At 38.7% G+C, this 22,975-nt stretch overlaps 1 protein-coding gene across 1 annotated transcript in view; it reads right to left on the bottom strand.

Moving 5' to 3' along the window:
• Positions 1-5,131: 5,131 nt before the first annotated feature.
• The window catches only part of Dnah12 (dynein axonemal heavy chain 12), a 206,294-nt gene continuing 188,450 nt past the window's right edge, over positions 5,132-22,975 (bottom strand). Inside the window, exons 67-75 of the mRNA XM_035452634.1 lie at positions 21,346-21,483; positions 18,390-18,623; positions 17,162-17,350; positions 15,582-15,685; positions 11,849-12,053; positions 10,144-10,281; positions 9,381-9,472; positions 7,381-7,448; positions 5,132-5,341 (exon numbers count right to left, since the gene is read on the bottom strand). Of these exons, the coding sequence (XP_035308525.1) occupies positions 5,151-5,341; positions 7,381-7,448; positions 9,381-9,472; positions 10,144-10,281; positions 11,849-12,053; positions 15,582-15,685; positions 17,162-17,350; positions 18,390-18,623; positions 21,346-21,483 (1,359 nt within the window). The 3' untranslated portion in view covers positions 5,132-5,150. The remainder of the gene's footprint in view (positions 5,342-7,380; positions 7,449-9,380; positions 9,473-10,143; positions 10,282-11,848; positions 12,054-15,581; positions 15,686-17,161; positions 17,351-18,389; positions 18,624-21,345; positions 21,484-22,975) is intronic.

A 22,975-nucleotide genomic window follows, 5' to 3' on the forward strand; every position in this document is an offset into this window, starting at 1 on the left:
GTTCACTTTCAACTCAGAATGAGTTCAAATATTTTTCCAGTTGTGAAAAGATTTTCAACAGCTTAAAAATATGGATGACATTTAGAAAGCTAGAAAGTTGATAGGATTGACAAGTGAAGAAAATACAAATTTTGAAAACAAAATATTCATTTAAAAAATTCCCATGAATTTAAAAGTTTTCTCTACTTCCCTGGATTCAACATAAACTAGATGTTTCTGTAAGTAGACATTTATTTAAAACTTATTCAAAAAAAACTTCCTTTCACATGAGACTTAGGTCATAAATCATTGCCAACTATACACCAGAGATGAACAGCTAAACTATATAAAAACACTGCAAAAATTAAGTACCTAAATTGCCAAATGATGTAGCTAATAAGAGGGCTAATGAACTGTATAGACAGGCCTCAAAGGACGAATTTAAAATGGCCAGTAAACTAGGTGACATAGTGCCAGAGGGTGCTTGGCAGGCTTGTGGAGGAGAAAAGACTTCAATAGCCTTATCCAGCACTGGATCCTGCATACCACAGTAACAGCATCTTTAGTAAGATGTTCCCAGTAATGTGAGAACTAACCACTTTCTGCCTGGCCATGATGCCTGCTCCACAGTAGGGAATTCATGTTTGGTACTGTCATCCTGCTTGAGATCACAGGCCATTGGAGGGAACCTACCATTGCCATTTTCCTAAATGGACACGCTGTCTAATTGCTATTTATGTTTATAATCATAGATTTATGCTGCTCTAATCTTTGCTAGAGAAGCTCCTGTTTGCAAAGAGTAGTGGTTACTATAGGGACCTATACATGGTTTAAGTGTGGGGTATAAGTAACCGTAAGTGCTCCGCTATGGATGTCTCTCATATATCTACACCCGTATCTCGCGGCACACTGAGGAAGAAGGGGCAGAAAGGATGTAAGAGCTGGCAGATGGGGAAGAGAGCTGCAAAGTGATGACTTTTGGACATGATACAGCTGTTACACACACTGATGCACAGCAGGTGTAGTTGTAGCACAGAACCTGCATAAAATGAAGCTAGTCTAAGTGCCAGCATGGATGCATAAAGGCCCTGTGAGGCCCATCTTGCTTGACAGTCGATAGCTGCTGAGGGAGGGAAAGTCACTCTTTTGGGACATGGATTCTGGTAGGTTGCTCATGCTCCAGGGGATGGTCCCACACCCATGTACATATGTGGGGAGCACTGACTGGACTCACTCTTATTTATTATGTAAACTGTATCCTGCCAGCATGTGTGTCTATATGACAGAAGAGGTCACCAGATCTCATTACAGATGGTTCCGAGCCACCATGTGGTTACTGGGAATTGAACTCAAGACCTCTGGAAGAGCAGCCAGTGCTCTTAGCCTCTGAGTCATCTCGCCAGCCCCTTAGGTGGCTTTTTGATAGCAATGAACTGGAAGCCATGAAGCTAGGAGGGGAGACAGAGTGAGAGATCCTAGGAGGAACTGGAGAGAAGTAGTGGTGGATGAATATCAAGATAGCTTGTATAAATGCACGAAGATTTCAAAGAACTATTGTCAGCTGGTATTTTCTAGGTGAGTGAAAATCATTTTTAAAAAAGGCGTGACTACTGATAGGATTTCCATGCTTTCAGGGACGGCCCCACATCCACCCCCACACACATGGAGAGCACTAACTGAACTTATTGGGTTATAAAAAAGAAAAAAATCCCACAAAACAGAATAGGGATAAGCAGCTGGGAGAATGACGTGTTGGGGGAAATACATGACCATATTTCATTGTATGCACCTGTAAAAATGTCAAGAATAAAGGAAAAATTAAAAATGAGGTAGAGAGCAATAGGGAAGGACACACTACATAACCCTCTGACACACACACACACACACACACACACACTACATGAAAATAGAAAGGAACCATAAGAGGAAATGCTTTTAAAGGAGGGGGAAGGGGGAAAAAGAGTGACAGAAAACATACGGTATGAAAGTCAAAAGGGGAACTGTACAGGGAAGGAAGGGGCTCAGCAAGAGGGGCAGGGGTAGGCAATACTGGGGGAAGGGAACAAATACAGTATAATGACATATGTGTATGAAAATGTCAAAATAAAACCCATTTACACACTAACTTCAAAATTTAAAGCAAAAAGTAAAACAACCAAAAACTTCTTACAAATAAATAATTAAAGGGATTAAAAAAAACCAGGACATTTTTGCAATATTGAAAATATTTACTGTTGACTTATTTTAGACTCGGCATGTGAGCTATTCTCAATGATTATAGCACCCAAAAGAAGACCTTCCATATAGTCAGTGAATGTTATGCTAACAATATTATTTTATCTATTAAAAGCCAAAAGTGAGCATGTTTTGGAAATATATACACTACAAATAGTCATAGCAGTAATTAAACCAGCCAGTGTATTAGGCAATATCTAAATGGTTTAAAAAGAACACTACCATTTTAATATAGAACAGGCTCTAAAGACTAATTTTTTACCTTTTTAAATATCCTCTAGGACTGCTCCGAAGTTTCCATGTTGCAGATATCTGGGTTTTCACTCCCCACTGGTGACCATTATAAATAGATTTACTATAAATACTTGATCATAAGACAGTCTGGCATGTTTTCCGTTTTTCACATGTGGGTTTGTGCTCTTTGGAAATATGACCTCTTTTCTTCACTGCTAGATTCATCAGATTAAAAGATTTCATCTGATTTGGGAGATATATTTACAGAAGGTTGGCCATGAAAAAAAAGTTTAAGACTTAGGTACATAGCCACTGGAGACCAGAATTTCTCACTTAAGAGGAGTCAGCAATTTCGCTCTGGTGGCATTTTATAAAAAATGACTTAACTGGGGATCCTAGTAGCACTGACCTGGAACCCCAGCTACTGGGAAGGCTGAGGCAGGAAGATTCCATGTTCAAGGCCTGCTTGGGCTATAGAGTGAGTTCATAGTTAGCCTAGGCAACTAAGTGAAACCCTGTCTCAAAATGAAAAGTAAAAATGTGGGCCGGAGCTATAGCTCGGTGGCAGAGTACTTGGCCTGCATGCATGAGATGGACGGTTAAATCCCCAGCACCATCAAAAGGATAACTGTTCCAGAGTCCCTGTGTACCCACACCTATGTATTCTCTAAGCTGTGGAACTGCAGCCTTCAGCACCCTTGGAATCCCAAGGAAGGGATTATGTTACAGAACTTATTTTTCAACTTGTGTGCATGTTCAGGTGTTGCACACACGTGTGTACATGTGTTCAGTCAGAGATCAACCTAGAGTTATTATTCCTCAGAAGCCACCCACCTTTGAAAAAGATTTTTATTTTTTGCATATGTGTATACTTGCATGTATTTGTTTATGTGTGTCCCTGTGTATGTAGGTGCCCTTGGAGGCTGAACAGGATATTAGATCCCCTAGGACTAGCTACAGGTAGTTGTGAGCCACCTGATGTGGGCGCTGAGAACTGAACTCAGTTCCTCTGCAAGAGCAATAAACATTCTCAACCACTGAGCCATCTTTCCAGCTACCTTGTTTTTTTTTGAGACAAGGTTTCTCTGTGTAACAGCCCTGGCTGTCCTAGAACTCACTTTGTAGACCAGGCTGGCCTTGAACTTACAGAGATCTGCCTGCCTCTGCCTCACAAGTGCTGGGATCAAAGGCATGCACCACCACTACCACCACCACCACCACCACCACCACCACCACCACCACCACCACCACCACCACCATTACCCAGCTACCTTTTTGTTTTTGAGACAGTCTCTTTTACGGAGACCTAGGGCTTGCTAACTAGGCAGGCTGGCCAGTGAGTTTTAGGGATCTGCCTGTTTCCACTTTCTCAGCCCTGGAATTACAAGGTGCATGCCACTTCAGTTTTTTAAAAACTTGAAAATTTTAAAAATTATGTGTATATGTGTCCTATGTGTTGGCTTCTGCACATGAGTGCGGTGCCTGCACAAGCAAGAGGAGGGTGTTGGATCCCTTGGAGCTGGAGTTGCAGGCAGTTGTGAGCCACTCGATGGGGGCGCAGGGAACTGATCTCAGGTGGGCTGCAAGAACACTATGGTACTTTAACTGCTGAGTCATCTCTCTGCTACCACATCTAGATTTTGTACTTGGTTTCTGGGCACTGAACACAGGCTTTCATGCCTAAATGGCAAGCACTTTACCAGCTAAGTGATCTTCCCAGACCCATACATAACGCAGTTTGACTGAATTTTTGTTTTGTTGAAATACTTATAAAAATCCTCAGTGTATATTAATATTATCAATGCTCACTAAGTAAAAAGAATATCAAGTATTAGAAATAACAAAGGGGAGACAGAGCCAGCAAGATGGCTCAGAGGGTAAAGGTGCTTGGTATGCAAACTCGATGACCTGAGCTCTGCTCCCTAGATCCCAAGGTGGAAGTGGATCATTAGCTCCCCAAAGTTCTTCTCTGATCCCCACACATGCACTGGGTGAGGCATGTATACCCCTCCCACCTCTCTCTCCTGCTCCACAATACACGAATAATACTAATACTAGTAATAAAACAAAAAAATTAAAATGAAGGGAACACTTGATATTTCCAGTGAAAAATGAAATGCCAAGAGGGGCATGGAAACTGGCACTGGCCACCAGCCAGCTTTACTATCTCATCTAAACTCCCTTGTTAGTCACAAGAGTACTTTGAGATTTTGGACTAATTTTTTAGAAGTATGAGATACAGGCCATGGCTCTTTGCTTTAATACTTTCCTCACTATGCTTTTAAGTATTTAAAATGTTCATGCATAATGGTTTCAGGTAGCTGAGAAACAAGTATATAATGATTGGAGCTGAAGAAAGGGCAACATTAGTGAAAGGAATACTTTCTAATATAAATTAAGTTATATCCATCTAGTTGTCCAAATCTTTCTGTGTTTGTATCAAACTTCAAGAAACTAGATAAGAACTGCAGAGACTTCCATATGCTTCCAAGTAACACTTTGCCTCACATTTTCTCTGAAGGTGTCTAGCTGAATTCAAAGGAATCTGGTTATAGAACTTTTTTGATCAAGGGTGGGACATCAGGCAGAATGGGCAAAGACCAGGTCAAGGAATGACAGACACCACAATACTCAGTTTGGGATTTTTTTTTTAAGTAAGTGAAAATTAAAAAATTATGAGGTGCTTTCTAAATTTGTTCAATTTAGTTATCCAACTGACAGAGCATAGCCACACCACGCTTGATCCAATGCTGAACAGGCTGGTCTGTTTTTAACAACATTGCAATGACAAAGTTGGTAGAATGTCCTGTAGTGGAAAGAGTTCCTTTACGTTCACTTGTCTTGTAGAGGGGACAGACATAGGAATTTGTCTTCACAATCTTAGACTTTTCACCTTGAAAAAGAAAAAAAAGAGAGACATATCTATTAAATAAAGATGAAACAGCCACTGTTTCTAAAAGAGCAATAGTTTACTTTGTAACAGAATGGCCAAGATCTTGAGAATGATATCTGAAAGGTTTAGATTTTATTTTTAACAGTAGGCATATCAAGGCAAGCACTTTCATGTGGTTCATGAGTCTGGGCCTAGAAATCAAGAGTTGACTGTAAAGTTTTGCTCTTTGAGACTGGAGAGATGATTCAGTAGTTAAGAGCACTAGCTGCTGTGCCAGAGGGCCCCAGTTCAGTTTCTTGCACCTACACCTGGCAGTTTACAACCTTTTTTTTAACTCTAGATATAGGAGATCTGATGCCCTCTTCTGGCCTTCACAGGCATGTGCACATACAAATACATAAATTAAGATTAAACTCTTTAAAATAATTATGTGTATACATGTGTGTATCTCTGTGTGGGGATGGAGCATGTGAACATGAGTTCAATTCCCCCAGAGTCCAGAGAGGACACTGGATCCCCTGGAAATGGAGTTATAGGCACTTGTAAGCTATCCAACATAGGTGCAGGGAAGGCAACTTGGGTCCTCTGGAAGAGAAGCAAGTGTTCTTAACTGCTGAGCTATCTCTTCAGCCCCATACAAATAAATCTTAAACAGTTTTTATCTCTGCAAAGGCATAGAAAACTTCTAGAGGATATGGGAGGGAAGGTGAAACAGGACAAGATATGGAAGAAGTCAAATATAGTGGGTATGCAAGGAGATTTGGGAGAAACTGCTTAGAACTCTAATAGAACTCATTAGAACTGCACTTGACATTTTGAATTACAAATGAAGCAAATTCCAATAAGTATAATATCCTTGCAGGTGTGGAAGCTGGTACCACCTGTCAGCCAGCTTTAACATGACAATTAGAAGAAGCTGAAGTTCCTACTTGTTTTTAGCAGGTTATTAATAAGGAAAACATACCAATTCCTGTAAACTCACAAAATAATCTATGTACAATTACTAGAAGAGTTTTTCTAAATGAAGGCCACTCCTGTCATAGTTGAATCATATTAATAGGGAAGATATTTGATAGCTTGGGTGGTGACTTTAGGTAATTTTTGAATATGTTCATCCATTGTTATTTAAGACTAAGAAAACTGGGGCTAGGGGGTGTAACTCAGTGGTAGAACACTCGCCTAGTATATGTAAGGCTCTAGATTTGATCATAAGCACTTCATAAAAGTAAAACTAAAAATAATTTTTAAAAAGTTAGAAAAATGAATGAGCCTTATTTTTACTGTTATTAGTTTACTTTTAGAAAAAAATGATGATGGTAGAGCAAGTGCCTTCGTCAAGGGGTAAAGTAGACTTCTATTCCATGAGGTTTCTACATGGGTCTTAGAGCTCCTGATTGGCTCCTAGGCCTATGGGTCTTTTACAGCCAGAAAACGCTGGGTGCTAGTGCAGTCTGCATCAAGCCCTTTGCACTCTGCACATTTAGCAAAGACACTCAGCCAAAGTGCGGGAAGAGGAAAGAGGCTGTCGAATTTTGAGATCCATCATAGAAGCATGAGGATGGAATAAACAAATGGTATATTAAAAAGATGGTTATTTTTTTAGTTTATATGTTGTGTGCTTATGTCTGTGTGTATGTATGACATGTGTGAGCTGATGCCTGCTGAGGCCAGAAGAGGGTATCAAATCACTTGGAGCTGGAGTTACCAGCAGGCCAGAGGAAGATATCAGATCCCCTGGAGTTGGAGTTACCAGTTGACAAACAAAGGCTGAACTTGTGTCTGTTCTGGAAGAACAGCAAACACTCTTCACTGCTGAGCTGTTTCTCTAGCCCTTAAAACCATATCTTATATAAGCTAATAGCATACCCCAGCATAGTGATGGTCCCAAGATAATGTAAATGCCACAATATATTTACAGCACAGACATGCCATCTGGTATAAATCACAAATGAATTAAAACCTAAAAGGTTTGAGCAAAAAATTATTCAGGGGAATAATTATTCTCTGTAAGACTCTAACATATTCTGTTAGGTATTTACTTGGTTTTATCCATATGATGGGCATCAGGTCAAACAAAAGTTTGGGATGTTGTTCAGCAAGCAATCCACTGCAAAGAGAAATTGATGGATATTATTAGTTATTTGCTCATTAGAACAAAATTGCAATTTGGACATTGGCCTTCAATATGAGAGAGGACCAGAGATACAGAAAAAAACATTAGATTTATAGAAAAAAGAGAGAGGAGAATGGAAAGGGGAAGAGGAAAGGGAGAAGGATGAGGCAATAGTTGAGAGAAACAAATGAAGATTATGGAAAGGCAAAGCGTAAAGCAGGGAACAAATATCAATGTCTGCCAGTTTTTAGTATTGCTCATTAAATGGATACTGTGCTATCATACTCCACCCTCACAATGACCATGCCCATTCCTAGTCCACAGACACAGGGGAGGCTCCAAGACTCTGAACAATCTCTTACAGTTCTTGACAGGGTCCAGATTCAAGTGTAAGCTGGGCATGGTGACTCATCCCTGTAAGTTCAACACCACAGAGGCTAAGCCAGGAAGGATGACAACTATGAGGCTAAGTTCACTCTTGGCTACAGAGTAAGACTTTGATAAGCAAGATAAAAAATATAAAGTAAAAAAAATAGGTCTGTCTCTCTAGAGAATGTTTTCTTTTTAGTATGCTACATTTGGGGAGGGGGGTAGAAAGGAAGGAAAATTAAATAATTTAAGAAGGCAAAGAAAAATGGCAACAAACTGATGAGGGGTGAAACCCACCATGGTGCTACACACCTGTAAGACAATGCTTAAGAGGATGAGGCGGGGGTTGGGGGAGATAAGGAATTCAAGGCCAGCCTGGACTACACTTTTTTTTGTTTTGTTTTTGTTTTTCAAGACAGGGTTTCTCTGTGGCTTTGGCGCCTGTTCTAGAACTCACTCTGTAGACCAGGCTGGCCGAGAACTCACAGAGATCCACATACCTCTGCCTTCCGAGTGCTTAGATTAAAGGCATGCGCCACCACTGTCCAGCTCTGGTCTATACTTTTGTGGGGCATATAACTCAGTAGTTTACAGGGGATTAAAGTTAAGAGATTGGCATGAGTCTCAGAAGAGACTCTGAATTTTGAAATTTTAAACAGTGTTGAGACTGTGATAGACTATGGGGACTTTTGAGGTTGGACTGAATACATTTTGCATTATGTTGTGACTAGAAGCCCATGGAGGCCATGGAGTGGGCTGGATCTCTTCATTAACCATGTCTTGAAATTATCTCTGTAGCAGTACCATATTTCTTCCTCTTCAGTGATTTTTTTTCTACCTCATTTCCCAGACTTTCGAGCAAAGTTCAACCCTGTCTTTGGACAACAGATTGTGCAGATTATTGAATTGTTGAAGACCAGGGCTCTAAGGGAAATGCTCTGCCTTTTCTCACCCCTACCTATTTTAAACCAGGAAAAGCTTAATAGTTTCCTCTCTGTTTTTAAGACCAAAGCTGGAAATCTCTCTGTACACACACACACACACACACACACACACACACACACACACACACTCATACACACATACATACATAGACATGTACATACATACTCATACACACATATACACATACACTCACATGCACATAACACACACACACACACACACACACACACACACACACACACACACACACACACACTCAATGTAAGTAGATTTCCATTCACTAAATGGGAGCTTAATTAAATTGTCAGTTGTTTAAAATTGATTTAGTCCTACACATTACAAGATAGAAGGGAGCAGTTATCAAGCAGAGGCAGGAAAATAATTTCAGCTAACTTTTCTACTAATGAGACCACTAGAATATTAGCTAAAATTGTTAGGACTTAAAAATAATCACTCATTAATTGTCCTAGCCTGAATAATGACTTGTGCAAGTATTCTGAAAGCATCTTACTTCTCATAGAAGAGATCCTTTGGTTTGGCAGAAGACAGGAGGCCACTATCATGTCTATGATTGATCTATGCTGGCAGAGGGTTTACATTTAAAGTACTAACCGGAACTTGTCCCAGCGTGCTCCATCAAGATATAACCCATGAATATAAACACCATCTTCTGGTGGAGTGTCAAAGTTATTAAAGGCAACCACCTGAAGAGAGACCCACACTATTAATATTGTTCACCACATACCTTCATCTCATGAAGAAAACTCTGGCTGAACAGTCAGGATACATTAAAAAACTGGTTAGACTATGAAGTTTTTCAGCCATAATATCTAAAAACATACAATATTATATAGTTGCGAATGTGCGCACATGCAGGTGTATAAACATGTGTATGAATGGGTGTGTGGAGGCAGAGGTCAACCTGGGTGTTATTCTTCAGGAGCCATGTACCTTGGTTTGTTGGCCAGTGAACCCCAGGGGACCACCTGGCACTCTCCAGCACTGTGATCACAAACATGTGATATCTGGCTAGCAGTTTTACATGGGTTGTAGAGGGAGAACTCAGGTTCCCATGCTTGTGTGGCAAGCATTTTGCTAACTGAGCTATCTACCCAGCTTTGTATAGGTATTTTGAAACATTTTATCATATTAATTTTAACATAAGAACAATACTGGGTTATTTGTACCAAATATTGACATTACAAAAGTTCTAAATACAGTTAAGACAAGAATTATATACTTTATAGAACACATAGAATACAAAAATAATTTGGTTGTATTGGACATTAATATATAAATTTTGCATATTCTTCTTGCTTAGATATATGGCTGATTTAGTATCATACTGTTGAGTTAGAGGAGTGGCCTTTTGTACCTCAAATTCGTAGCCTAGTAAGTCAATAGGGATGGTATATTTTCTGGCATAATTCTGCATAGCTCCAGTTAAAAAAGCTTGGGTGAAAAAGAAACCAGAGATCCAAAACACATTGGGTTTTCCCACATTGAACCATTCCTACAAAGGAAAACAAGATACATTATATCTACTTTTACAAAATTCCACTGCAATACAATTCCTGATTCTGATTTTCATCTATGTTGCTCCCACTTTCCATCAGAAGACTTTCCCTGACATCAATGCATGCTCCCTCTTTCCTCTTTTCCCCCCTAGTTATTCTTGGAAATTCAAAATGGTTTGAGCATTAAGTTAAATAAATTTAGCTGGAAAGAGTCAAATCTGTAAAGGCCAACTGTAATTGTGAGTATTCATTATATTGTTTAGCCCAATGAAGAGTTGCCATCTTTAGAAATTTTAACCTTTAATACTGTAACTCATGCTATTCCAGATTGAGCCCTGGCAATCCCCTGGTTTGCATGTGCACTGCCCACTCTGGACCAGGGATTTCTGCTCCAGTGTGCAATGTCTTCTTGCTCCTGTCTACTCAATGTCATTGAAACACTTCTGACCATGCATAGTTTGGATCAGATTTATATCTTGCATAATTCGTCAGCAGCCCATCAAAACAAAATAAACCCAAACCTCCTAGTCTCCTACTCAAAATCCTTTTCAATCTCCCCCGAGGGTGTACTTTCAAGAGTGCCCTTTACTTTCAGGAAGTCTTCCCTCTAATTAGTCAGGACTGCATGGTAGTTCTGTCTGTGCTGAAGGAGCACTGTTTTTTTTTTTTTTTTCTGCCTTTTAGAAGGTACTAACTACTGCAGCCCTCCTTTCACTCCTGTGCTCTCAAGTCTGAGCTTTTCTGATGACAGAACTCTGCTCAGTCCTGGAGTGCAGCAGGTGATTAACATATAGCTAATCATATTCCAAGTCATAGTGGCAAGTGACACGATGTAAGCCAAAGATGCCAAAGCACTTGCTACAAGTTTCACCCTACTCTCGAAGTATTCCTGCAATTCTCCCTACACTGTACTTTTGTATAAACATAAACTATGAGATGAGAAAGCAGAGGAGCTGAGGAAGAAAACCAGTTTCTTCTCCTATACTTTCCCGTTCCCTGAACATTCTTTGTATATATATATATATGAATGTTTGGCCTGGGAAGGGAGATTCAAAGGGAGAACTTCATATATATATTTGAGATTAGGTAGAAGAAAAAGCTGTGATTTTTAAGACAAAGGCCAAATGTTGATAAATCTAAGCCTTGGGTTTTTTTTTTTTTTTTTTTGGTGATTTCCTTTGAGTATTAAAATCACAAGACAACATTAAACAGTAGCGTCTGGGAATCACAGACTTAGAACTTTCATAAATATGAATGTCACTTGAGTTTGACTAAAGTAGGTTTCCATTTTCTACTTAGCACATCAAAACATGTGCATTTTATATATGTGTGCATTTTGGTTAGATAACCAGGAAACTGCTAATCACATTCCATTCAACCTAGGGACATTAAAATGACCACAGGTGCTTACTAATATCTCTCTGTTCAACAATGACAAATATATATTGTGCTATACGGTAATTTTGACAATATTTGAATATTTTTTATTTGAATAATACATATTTTAAGTATAAAATTATCTATCTATCTCATCCATCCATCCATCCATCTATAATATTTTACCTGTAAAAAGGTCAGCCGGGCTAGGAAATCCGCGATGTAACTTCCAAGGGGCTTCAGACTTGGGTATGATCGTTCCGCCCACATTTCTGGAACCTTTCCAATAAGCAAGCTGCCTGAAAGTGCTTCCAATGCAGAATCCATTACAACCACACCTTTAATAGCCTTTTTAAGGTCCCGTAGAGTATTACGTATGGTTCTAATTAAACTGCAATGAAAGAAACTGTGTTATCAACATATACTTGATATTAAATATCTACATGTAATCTGCAAAGAAGAGACAACAGGAAACAGTCACAGCTTTATGGCAGTGTTTCCCAAAGCATGGCTGTGCCCACTTGATAGGTGGTATGTGAGGTAACTGTAGGTGCCATTTGAATGAGCATTTTTCATTTTAGCCATTACATACTTTTCTTTTTGGAGACAGGGTCTTACTATGTAGCCCTGGATGACCTGGAATTGGCTATGTAGACCATGCTGGCCTTGAATTCACAGAGGTCCCCCTTCTTCTGCTTCCTGAGTGCTGGGATTAAAGGTGTGCACCACTACAAGTGGCATACTATTTTGAAATACAGAATAAACCAGTAGCATATCAATTTATTATATGATACTGATATCAAGTAATATAAAATACTTTTCTGGCTATTATTACTCAGGAACTAGATAACTGTAAAAATTATATGTTGGTAAATCATAGTTGTGTGTGTTTATGGAATATAAGGTGGTATTATAATTCTTAATACAATTGGAAAGACATGTTAAAGCCATGCAAATATTTCATATTTTTATGTCATGAGAACATTGGGAATTTATATCTTTATAGTATTAAGATGTAACATGTACAAAATTATTAACTGTATTATGCATGCTGTGTGACTGACCTAACAAATCAAACTTGTTCTTTCTGTCTAGCTGAGACTTTGAACATCTTAACTACCACCTCCAAATTCTCCCATTTCCCACACTCTGATCATTACTATTCTACTCTTTGTCATAGAAGATTAGTTGCTGTCCATATAATATTTGTCTTTCTAGATTTGGCTCATTTTATTTAGGAAATATTCTTCAGTTCTATCACTGTTGTCACAAACGACAGAATTCCTTACTTTTAAGGAATAAATACTATTTGCTGTGTGGTGTAAACATATTTCCTTTATTCTTTGATGAATTACATGTTGATTCTATAACATGATTGTTGTGAACAGTAATGTGGTAAGCATAGGAATAGAGGTATCTTTTTATATACTGATTGAAAATCTTTGGGTAAATACTCAAAAAAATGAGACTTCTGGGTGGTATGGTAATTTTGTTGTTTTTTGAGGACCCTGTTTTCACTGGCTGTTTTCATGAAGAGTGAGGGATGGCTCTTCTGATTTTCATTTGCATCTCTTATAGGTAGTGGCACTGGCCTTTCTTCTAATACTTGGCCTTTGGATATCTTATGTGAGAATGTGTGTTCAAGTCTCTTGCCCATCAATTAATCAGAATATTTGTTTTATATCTGAAAGTTGTGTGAACTTGTGTGTGTGTGCGTGTGTGCGTGTGTGTGTGTGTGTGTGTGTGTGTGTGTTGTGTGTGGTGTGTGTGTGTGTGTGTGTGTCCTTTTCTTTTTTTCTTTTGGTTTTTGAGACAGAGTTTCTATTTCCTGGTTGTCCTGGAACTCACTCTTTAGATCAGGTTGGCCTGGTCTATCACTGAACCCTATGCCCAGCACACTTTCAGGTCTTGTGTTAAATCTTATCTCCTTTGAGTTAGCATTGTATGTGGAATGACCTAAGGTTCAATTTCATTCTTTTGCCCTATGCACATCCAGTTTCCCCAGGACCACTTATGATGAGACGGCTGTTCCTCCACTGTGTATTGCTGGCACCACTGTCAAATATCAACTGATTATAAATGTATGTTTTCTGAGCTCTCTATTCTGTTACATTTGTTAATGCTGTTTCAGTAACTACCTTTGATAGCATTCTTTGGGTTTAGATAGTATGGTGCCTCTAGTTTTGCTCTTTTTGTTCATAACTGCATTAGATATTTGAGATATTTTCTGATTCTTTATGAATTATATGAATTCTAAAATTGTTTTCCATATAGTTATGAGACATGATATTTGAACTTTCATAAGGGCTTATTTGGATTTACGGACCATTTTGGGAGGACCCAATTCATTCAAGCAAAGACTCACCCAAGGAAAAATATTAGGTAAATAATATTTTACAGATAAGAAATATAGAAAATATAGAAAAAATTGAAAAAAAAAGGTGCTATGCAAGCAGGACAAAGTGGCATAGGCCTATAATCTTAGAACTTGAATGACTGAGACAGAATTTCTTTGTACTTGAGGCCAGCTTGGGCTATATAGTCAGCTGAAGGACCGTCTGTACTACACATCAACAACCTGTTTCACAAAAATGAAAAAGTATTATGTAATGACTAAAAAGGGAAACCCTATAACAAACTATAAATTATGTATTGATTTATACATTTTCAAACACTGTTTTCTACTTAGGCCCAACTGCTGAATACACTATAAATATACCTGTAGTAAATAAAGAAGTCCCACTAGCTGAGAGACTGAATACTAGTATATATATATATATATATATATATATATATATATGTACACACACACACACACACACACACACACACACACACACACACACACACGTGTGTAGTATTTGTATAAGAAATACTGAGTTATAGTTGGAGATGTGGCTCAGTGAGTGCCTCTGCCTAGTTCATATGAGCCTCAAGATTTCAGTCTTTAGCACCACAAAACAAAGAGGCAAGCAAACAAACAAATTACATCCCCCCAAAACCCAGAATTAAAGAAAGCAACATGGTATTTTAATATAGTTTACCTTAACATATCAACAAGTCTAGAAAACAAACATGGAAATATTACAGAAAACTCATAACAAAACCAAATTTCTCTTCCTTGATCCAGTATTGAATTACAAAAAATTCAATAAAACTCAGAGCAAATAATTTGTTTATCATGGGGTACCTAATCAACTTCAGTAAGAAACTAGACATAGTGGTACACCTGTAATTTGACACCTTCAGAGGTTGAGGCAGCAGGTTTAGGAGTTCAAGGCCAGTTTGAACTACATAGCAAGTCTGAGGCCAGCTTAGGCTATATTCTGTTTTAAAACCAATCAACCAGCACATAAACAAGGTCAGGTCTAAAGGTTAGTTGATGGCTAACCTGGGCCATAGCACTTAACAAGAAAGGAAGCACATGGCAGCAACAGAAACTGGTAGAAAGGACATATAGACTCAATCCATGCTCACTCTGTCTTTAATTTAAAAAAATTAAAATTATATGTATGTTTGGGTATCTGTCTATGGGTATGTGCATGAGTGCAGTTGCCAGAGGAGGCCAGAAGAGGGAGCTGAATACCATGGAGCTGGAGTTACAGGTGGTTGTGATGAGGTCCACTGGAAAAGCAGTTAAGTGTTAATAACCACTGAGCCATCTCTCCAGCCCCATCATTACTTGGTGAAGAGGACAGAGATAGATGAGAAGTTATGTGATTAATGACTATTTCTAATCAATAAGAGTAGATCTTTTTCATCACCATTTTTGCATGATAGAAGATTCTCTTCTGGGGCAAAAGGCTTAAAAAAATAAAATTGGACATTTTGATAATTTCTTAAGATTTCAAATTCAATACCATAAATCACTTTGTCAACTTTGATCAGTTGCTTCCCGAGCTCCAGGGGATTTACTTACTTGTTAAATCGCTCCATTTCTTGCACTAACACAGTATTCATGCTCTCTTCATACCTCACAGGATAACGAAGTAGTGCTTTTTCAATGTCAAAATCATTTGGGAGCTGAAGGAATAGACATTAAAAATCACAGTTACTCTCAGAATAGACAATAAGCTTCATTCAGCTATATTGTCAATAATAGCTAACACTTAAGGTAATTATTATTTCCATTTTACAGATAGGACATTATATTTCTGAAAATCTCTATAGTTTCTTTGTGAAAACTGGGCCTTGTTTTCCATGGATAAAATGTATTTACAATTTCATAACTGCTTTATGTTCACTTATAATCAATAATCACTTACCCTCCTATCAAATAGTATGGACACTGGAGTTCATCCTCCTCAAGTGGCAAGGGAGTTTCTCAGTTAGAGAATGCTTGAACTAAGAATCAAGCTCTCTTTCTGTCCCAAGAATCTAAGTGCTGTCAATCCAGTAATTTTGACTCAGCACTCCCCCAGATATGCCGTAAATCTTCTTCCAGGTCCTTCCTAGGAATCTTCCTGGAGACAGCATTCATGAAGCCAACAGGCTTTCCCCACAGAGTTAAACCATAGAAGCAGGTGTGAAGAGTGCCATATTGCAAAATCAGTGGCTTGGAGGCCAGGACTGACTGCTGGCCTCCATCATGGTGGCATATAGTGCTACTTCCCTCCCCACATAGCCAGGGTTATGTGGGAATCCTGTAGTGGTACAGCTCATAGATTCTGGAGGCAAGTGAAATAGGGCCCAGATTCTTCTATGTCTGGGTGCCTAACACTGAATATGGACATATTTACAGTAGTTATGTGGAAGGGAACTATAAAGATTGCTATTGAGGATCATAATCTGTTCAAGTTTCCATTAATCACTGGAAAAAGATAATAGTAGAGTACCATAACACATTTCCTAGCAGGCTCAGTGCACTGAGCTATACCATGGAAAGAGAATGTATAGCTGCCAGCTAAGCACTGACATTACCTCCTTGTGATGGCCACCTCCTAAGGTATAGATAAAAAACGATGTTCTCCTTGAACCAGCAAGTTCAGAACATTTCATTTTTCAAATAAAAAAGTCTTTTACTTTTTATTTAGAAATAAAAATAAATTATGTGCACATTAGTTCATCTGCAACTATAGTTATTAAGAACTTAGCTATGTAGTAGGCATTTTACAAACTACTTTAATGTTCCTTTTAAAAAGATTTTATTTATGTATTATGTATACAACATTTTGCTTCCATGTATATCTGCACACCAGAAGAGGGCCCCAGATCTCATCATGGATGGTTGTGAGCCACCATGTGGTTGCTGGGAATTGAACTCAGGACCTCTGGAAGAGCAGTCAGTGCTCTTAACCTCTGAGCCATCTATCCAGCCCCTAAATTAATGTTCTTAAAAAACCTTATAACAACTGAAACTATTCTCCACCCAGCAGATGTGGAAGCTAATGTCTGAGAAGTAAAGTATGTTGCTAAAAGTTATAGTCCAGCTTCATGGAGTTTCTGCTACAAATGAAATTTCTATACAGCACAAGCACTATATTTTAAAGTAAGTATTACCTGATTGAGGATATCTTCAGTAATTTCTAACAGGATCTGGTCAGTACTTCCTGAGGAGCCTGTCTGCTTGGAGCCTCCCTGGGTGAGGAGCAAGGACTCAAAAAGGACTTTTGTTTGTTGAAGATCTTTAGAGATATCAACATTTTCATGTAATCCAAATATCTCAGGTTCTTGAGTAAATGGAAGTTTCTATTGGAAAACAGGTTAAGCATGCATCATCTATTCGCTGGGGATCAGGATACACCACTCCAAAACACACCACCTTAGCATAACCATTACTTTTGAGCTAAAGGCTCAGCAGGTTAGTTTTCATCTTCTCCTAATTTGTCTAATGGCAGGGCATTTGCAAGTTTCCCCTTGTGTTGTGCCAGGAAGAGGAGAGTTTTTACTAGAGACAGAAATCGTACTGGGGTGAGTCTGCAGAGTTTACTAAGACTATCTTCCATTAGTTTCCCTACTGTGTTTCCTAGGCACTTTCTCACAAACTCTTAAGGTCCACGGCTTTTCCTTTGTTTTATCAGCGTATTTAAACAACTTTATAAACCCCAAAGTAAACTGTTTCTTTTAGTTTTCAATCCTGTCCCCAAAACTCCCATACATATAAAATATTAACATCAATACAAACCATAAATCTGCCTTTCATCCAGAGAATGCCACAAGGGCAGAGGAAAGTAGTAGGTTTTTTGTTTGTTTGTTTTAATTTTCCTACTGCAAAGCATTAATTCATAAGGTGGATATGCAAACAACAAAGGGTTAAGAATCAACTAAACATTAAGTACCAAAAGCTTCAGATTTTCTGATGTCCAGTAATTACCTGAACAAAATGAATCTGAAAGTTCATTAAAATCTTGCTTGTCTAAACTTGTACATTAGAGGGTACAGCTCATCATTCACTTAAAACACGCGAGCGTGCGTGTGCACACACACACACACACACACACACAGTCTCTCACACACACTGGCACACTTACACTCTCTTATACACACACACACACTCTCACACATACACACACACTCTCTCAGACACACACACTTTCACAGACACACACACTCTCACACATACACTCACATACTCTTACAGACACACATTTCCTCACATATACCATCACACTCTCTCAAACAATCTCCCCCCCCCTCTCTCTCTCTCTCTCACTCTCTCTCTCTCTCTCTCTCTCACACACACACACACACACACACACCTGTCTTACCCTCCTTTCAGACCATTTACCTTAATGAATTCAATGTAATCCTCATAAGTGCCTTTGGGAGGCGCAAAATAGTTTCCACTGGGGGAAAACTTGTAATGAGGGTTTTCAATGATGAGTGGGTTATAGAAGTCAGCCAGCATGGTCAACAGGAGGCGTCTGTCCCAGTCGTCTGTCACTCTTCCTCCGTAGTTACACTCTCCAGTCAGGTAAGAGATAGCTTCAAATGGGATTGTGTCATATTCATTTATAAACAACTGAAGCAAAGATAAAAGTGAAAAGGTACAGTTTTAAATTCCTTCACTTCATTTGTTTTAAAATGACATCCTCTTTTCTCTCCCTACCTATGTAGAAAGGGGGCTGAAAATATCACTACCATGCTGCTATTGAGTATCTGGTGTTTACTGTTTTATTTTGACTTACTTTGTCTTCATTCCCCATTTTTCTGATATAAATATATTGATATTTATTTATTTACTCTTACTCCATAGCCCGAGCTGGCCTCAGACTCAAGCCAATATATCCACTTCAGCCTCCCAAGTGCTGGGATGACAAGGGTGAGCGACCATGCCTGGCTCATATGTGGATTGTGTATGTGTGGTGACATGCATTTCAGTGTGTGACTGTGGAGCCTAGATCAGGATACTGAGTGTCCTTCTCTGTCTCTTTGCTTTACTGCCTTGAAACATGGTCTCAGTGAACCAGAAGCCTGTTTTCTTTTTTTCCTCTTCCTCCTCCTCCTCTTTTTTGGCTAGGCTGTCTGCCCAGTGAGCACTGGGATTAGCCTGCTCGGGCCCCCAAGGCTGGGGTTATGAGCAGGCACATAGGTGCTGGAGATTCTAAGTCAGATCTCTTTTCCAGTGAGCCATCCTCAAGCCCTCAGAATAGTTTTTTCTTTAAAAAAAAGTAGTAAAAATCACATGTGATCATGTGCATGTGTGTGTGTGTATGTAGTATGAGCACATGGTAGTGTAGGTGCCCCCAAAGCCAGATTGACAATGGATCCCCCTGGAGCTGAAATTACAGGTGGTTGTGAACTACCCAGAATGGGTGTTGGGAACTGAACTCAGGTCTCTGCAAGAGCAGTATGTACTTTTAACCATGAGCCATTTCTCCAGTCTTAATAATGCTTTTTATTTATTTATTTATTTATTTATTATGTATACAACATTCTGCTTCCATGTATATCTGCACACCAGAAGAGGGCACCAGATCTCATAATGGATGGTTGTGAGCCACCATGTGGTTGCTGGGAACTGAACTCAGGACCTCTGGAAGAACAGTCAGTGCTCTTAACCTCTGAGCCATCTCTCCAGCCCCATAATGCTTTTTTTAATGAGAAAAATATTAAATTTAAATAAGTGGGATGAAAATTGCTGAAGTTTTAAAAAAATGAATCATGAATCATAATAATAAGCCTTTTTTGATATGAACTTGGGTCCATTTTTATCTGTGAGGGGGTACTCAGCAGTGACTGGAGATCAGTAAATTATAATTGTGGTGGCTGTGAGGTGTTATTGGTATCTCTTGGGTAGAGGTATGGATGCTGTTAGTACACAGGATAGTTGCCCACAGTCCCAGATACCAAGACCACTGCTCAAGGCTGATGCCTGTTTTGGGACACCTTTCACAATGAGATAAAAACAAAGCAATTTTAGGTCCTAGTGCTGAGGCCTGGTTCACATGATGACATGGTTTCAATACATAAGTTTTCTTATAATCATAGCAATAATAGTAAAGCTATGATTTGCATGGCTTTCACACTGTCTTATACATCTGCCATTAATCTTGCAGAACATGAAACAGAGTTAGGAAAATGTGAAGTAATGGTAAGACTTCTAGAACCTATACTTTGCCCAATATACAGAATGTGTGTGTGTGTGTGTGTGTGTGTGTGTGTGTGTGTGTGTGTGTGTGTGTGTGTGTGTGTGTGTGTTGCAATGGTATGTTACTCATTGAGAGAGTTTTGTCTGTCTCTGAATTATAGAAAAAATGGTACATGGTTGAGAAAATATTTTTTAAGTTCTCTAGAGCCCAGTCAAAATAAGGACTGAGTCTTTTTCAAGACTCCCATGTTTTCAGGAAGAAGAGAATTGTCAAGAGATTTGAAAGGGGGACTGAGAAACAGCAAAGGTTATCCTTTGAGGGAATGAATCATGTACTGTATGGAAAAGTTTCCCCTTTCTTCTCTTTGAGTGAGGGCACATGTATGTTCAACTGGATCTCCCTCCAAAACTGGAGGAGACCCTTAGAGAACTTAATGTTAAATTTGTAGCATATATAAGAAATGGAGCGAATGCTTTCCCTGTTGCTTAACCACTTACTTGTCAGTTTCTGCTTTGGCCTTTTGGAGAGGGGTACCTGCCATTGCAAGCAGATGAGGATGGTTTAAAGATAAATCTCATTTCATGTCCCCACCACTATATATGAAAGAATGGATCTAGCTGATATCTGTGAATTTTGACCCTGGTTCTGGGAAGGTTGAGGTCATGAGATTGCCATCTGGGACCTGGTAGATGGCTAGTTCTCAGTTGCTTACTGGTTGTATGACAAATATTTTAAGGAAAAATATTCTCCATATCTATTACTAGTTTCAAAAACAATGTTCAAATCAAAGTCATTCAATATATATTACAATTTATAAGCATGGAATTCAGCAAATATAAGGATTTTCAAAATGAAGGACTTATTTCAGTCAAGGTTTCTGATTGATTATTTTTAAAATATGTGATAATATACTAATAATTTATTCTTAACTTTTTTTTTCTCCTTCAGTGCTGGGGCCCAAACTTTGGCCTTGTATACACTAGACAAGTGCTTACTACTGAGCTTCATCTCCAGTCAAACACCAAGAATTTCTATAAAAATGATGTCATTTTATTTATTTTATTATAAAGTCTGACATAAATACCATTAAATGTGGCCTAGGCACTGTTAAACAGTGCTCTTCCATAAATGCTTGTTCTGTTCTCAATTTACCTGCAGTTGCCGGATACTGATGCGTAAATCTGACTCATTAAATCCATATGGAATATTCCAACCCAGAGGACCAAATTTCTTTCTCTCTTGAACAAGGGCATGAAAAAAGCAAACACCAAAAAGCAACTTCTCCCATGCCTTTAATGCAAAAATTGTACAAGAGAAAAATATGATTAGATTTCCATCATCATAGATGATCTTTAATTATAAGAGTCTATGATCAGATGTCACTGCAGACTTCTATTTTAAAAAGGCATGTATCTAAAGGCATACTTTCTACAAAAAGCATTCATCTTATGCTTAATTCAAATGTCCAAAGCTAAGCAATCCATAATAATATTAAATGTTACTAAAATATAAATTACTACTAATTTATAAAACTGTTGGTTAATGATACCTGCCATTCATAGCTATCTCTAATCCTAGCACTCAGTATTATCTTGTAGACTATTGGGCATGTCTTGAGACTATAAATGCAAAAGAATGACTAATGAAGAGAATATAAATAAACTTCAATATATAATTCCAAACTTTATTACTTTTCATTTGGAGAGCACTAGTGAAAGCATTTTTAGTTGATCTCTCCATGACATCTTCAGTGTCTAATATGGATGTCATGTATGCCTCCTGCACAGCGCTCTGGCCATCCCTGTAGGTCTTCTATAGTAGATTTCAAGTATACTGATGAAATGTATTTTAAATTAGAACACCCCAAACATAGGTGTAAGAAATTCCAGCTGCCTTCTGTGATGCAGTGATAGAGATTGTTTTCCTTTCTCCTTCCCTTCCTATTTGTTTTGAAGAAGAATCTTGCTCTGTTACCTAGGCTGGCCTCCTGGGCTCAAGCAATCTTCCTGCCCAAGAGTCTGGAGTCGCTAGGACTAAGTCATGGTTCATGGTTTCTTTATTATTAAGATGTAAACTAGGCATGGTGGTGCAAGCCTATAGCCTCACCTGCTCAAGCAAGAGGATAGCTTGAGCCCAGGAGTTTGAGGTTACTCTGGGAAATATAACAAAATTAATCAATCTCAAGACTGAAGCAGGACAATAAGAAAACAAACAAAACCCAACCAATCCAGAAATGTAAGCATACTGTGCCTTAATAAATAGACTCTATTCTTGAAATATACATAAGTCAAAATATATGTTCATTCATTAGATAACAGTATAGTGAAACAGTCAGGGAGAGAAGAACCTTTTGGCAATGAGAACAATTACTTGATATAGTTCTTTTCCTCTAGATACTTAAAAATGGTCTCTGCTACCATTCCTCTTTCCCTCCCACAGATAGATAGCTGATCTACCCATGACATCTCCAGTGTTTAATATGGATGTCACATAGGCTTCCTGTGTCAGTGCTCTGGAGGATCTCTTCAGATCTCATAGTAGATGCAAGCATGTGTGTGAGTTATTCTGTAACCCTTCAGACTAGAAATTTTCTAAGCTCCTTTTGCTACACTGTGGCTTCTGACCTGAACCCTGGAGGTAGTTTTGTGAGCTGGGCTCACAAGATACTGATAGGTAGGGCCCAGCAATACATGTTGGAACAAGCCCTTTAGGAGAATCTGTGGCACAGTGAGAACAAACATCACAGGGCATTTCACTCTGTGTGGGTCAGTTTCTTTTCACT

The sequence above is a fragment of the Cricetulus griseus genome (assembly GCF_003668045.3).
Source record: "Cricetulus griseus strain 17A/GY chromosome 1 unlocalized genomic scaffold, alternate assembly CriGri-PICRH-1.0 chr1_1, whole genome shotgun sequence".
In the NCBI taxonomy this organism is placed as follows: domain Eukaryota; kingdom Metazoa; phylum Chordata; class Mammalia; order Rodentia; family Cricetidae; genus Cricetulus; species Cricetulus griseus.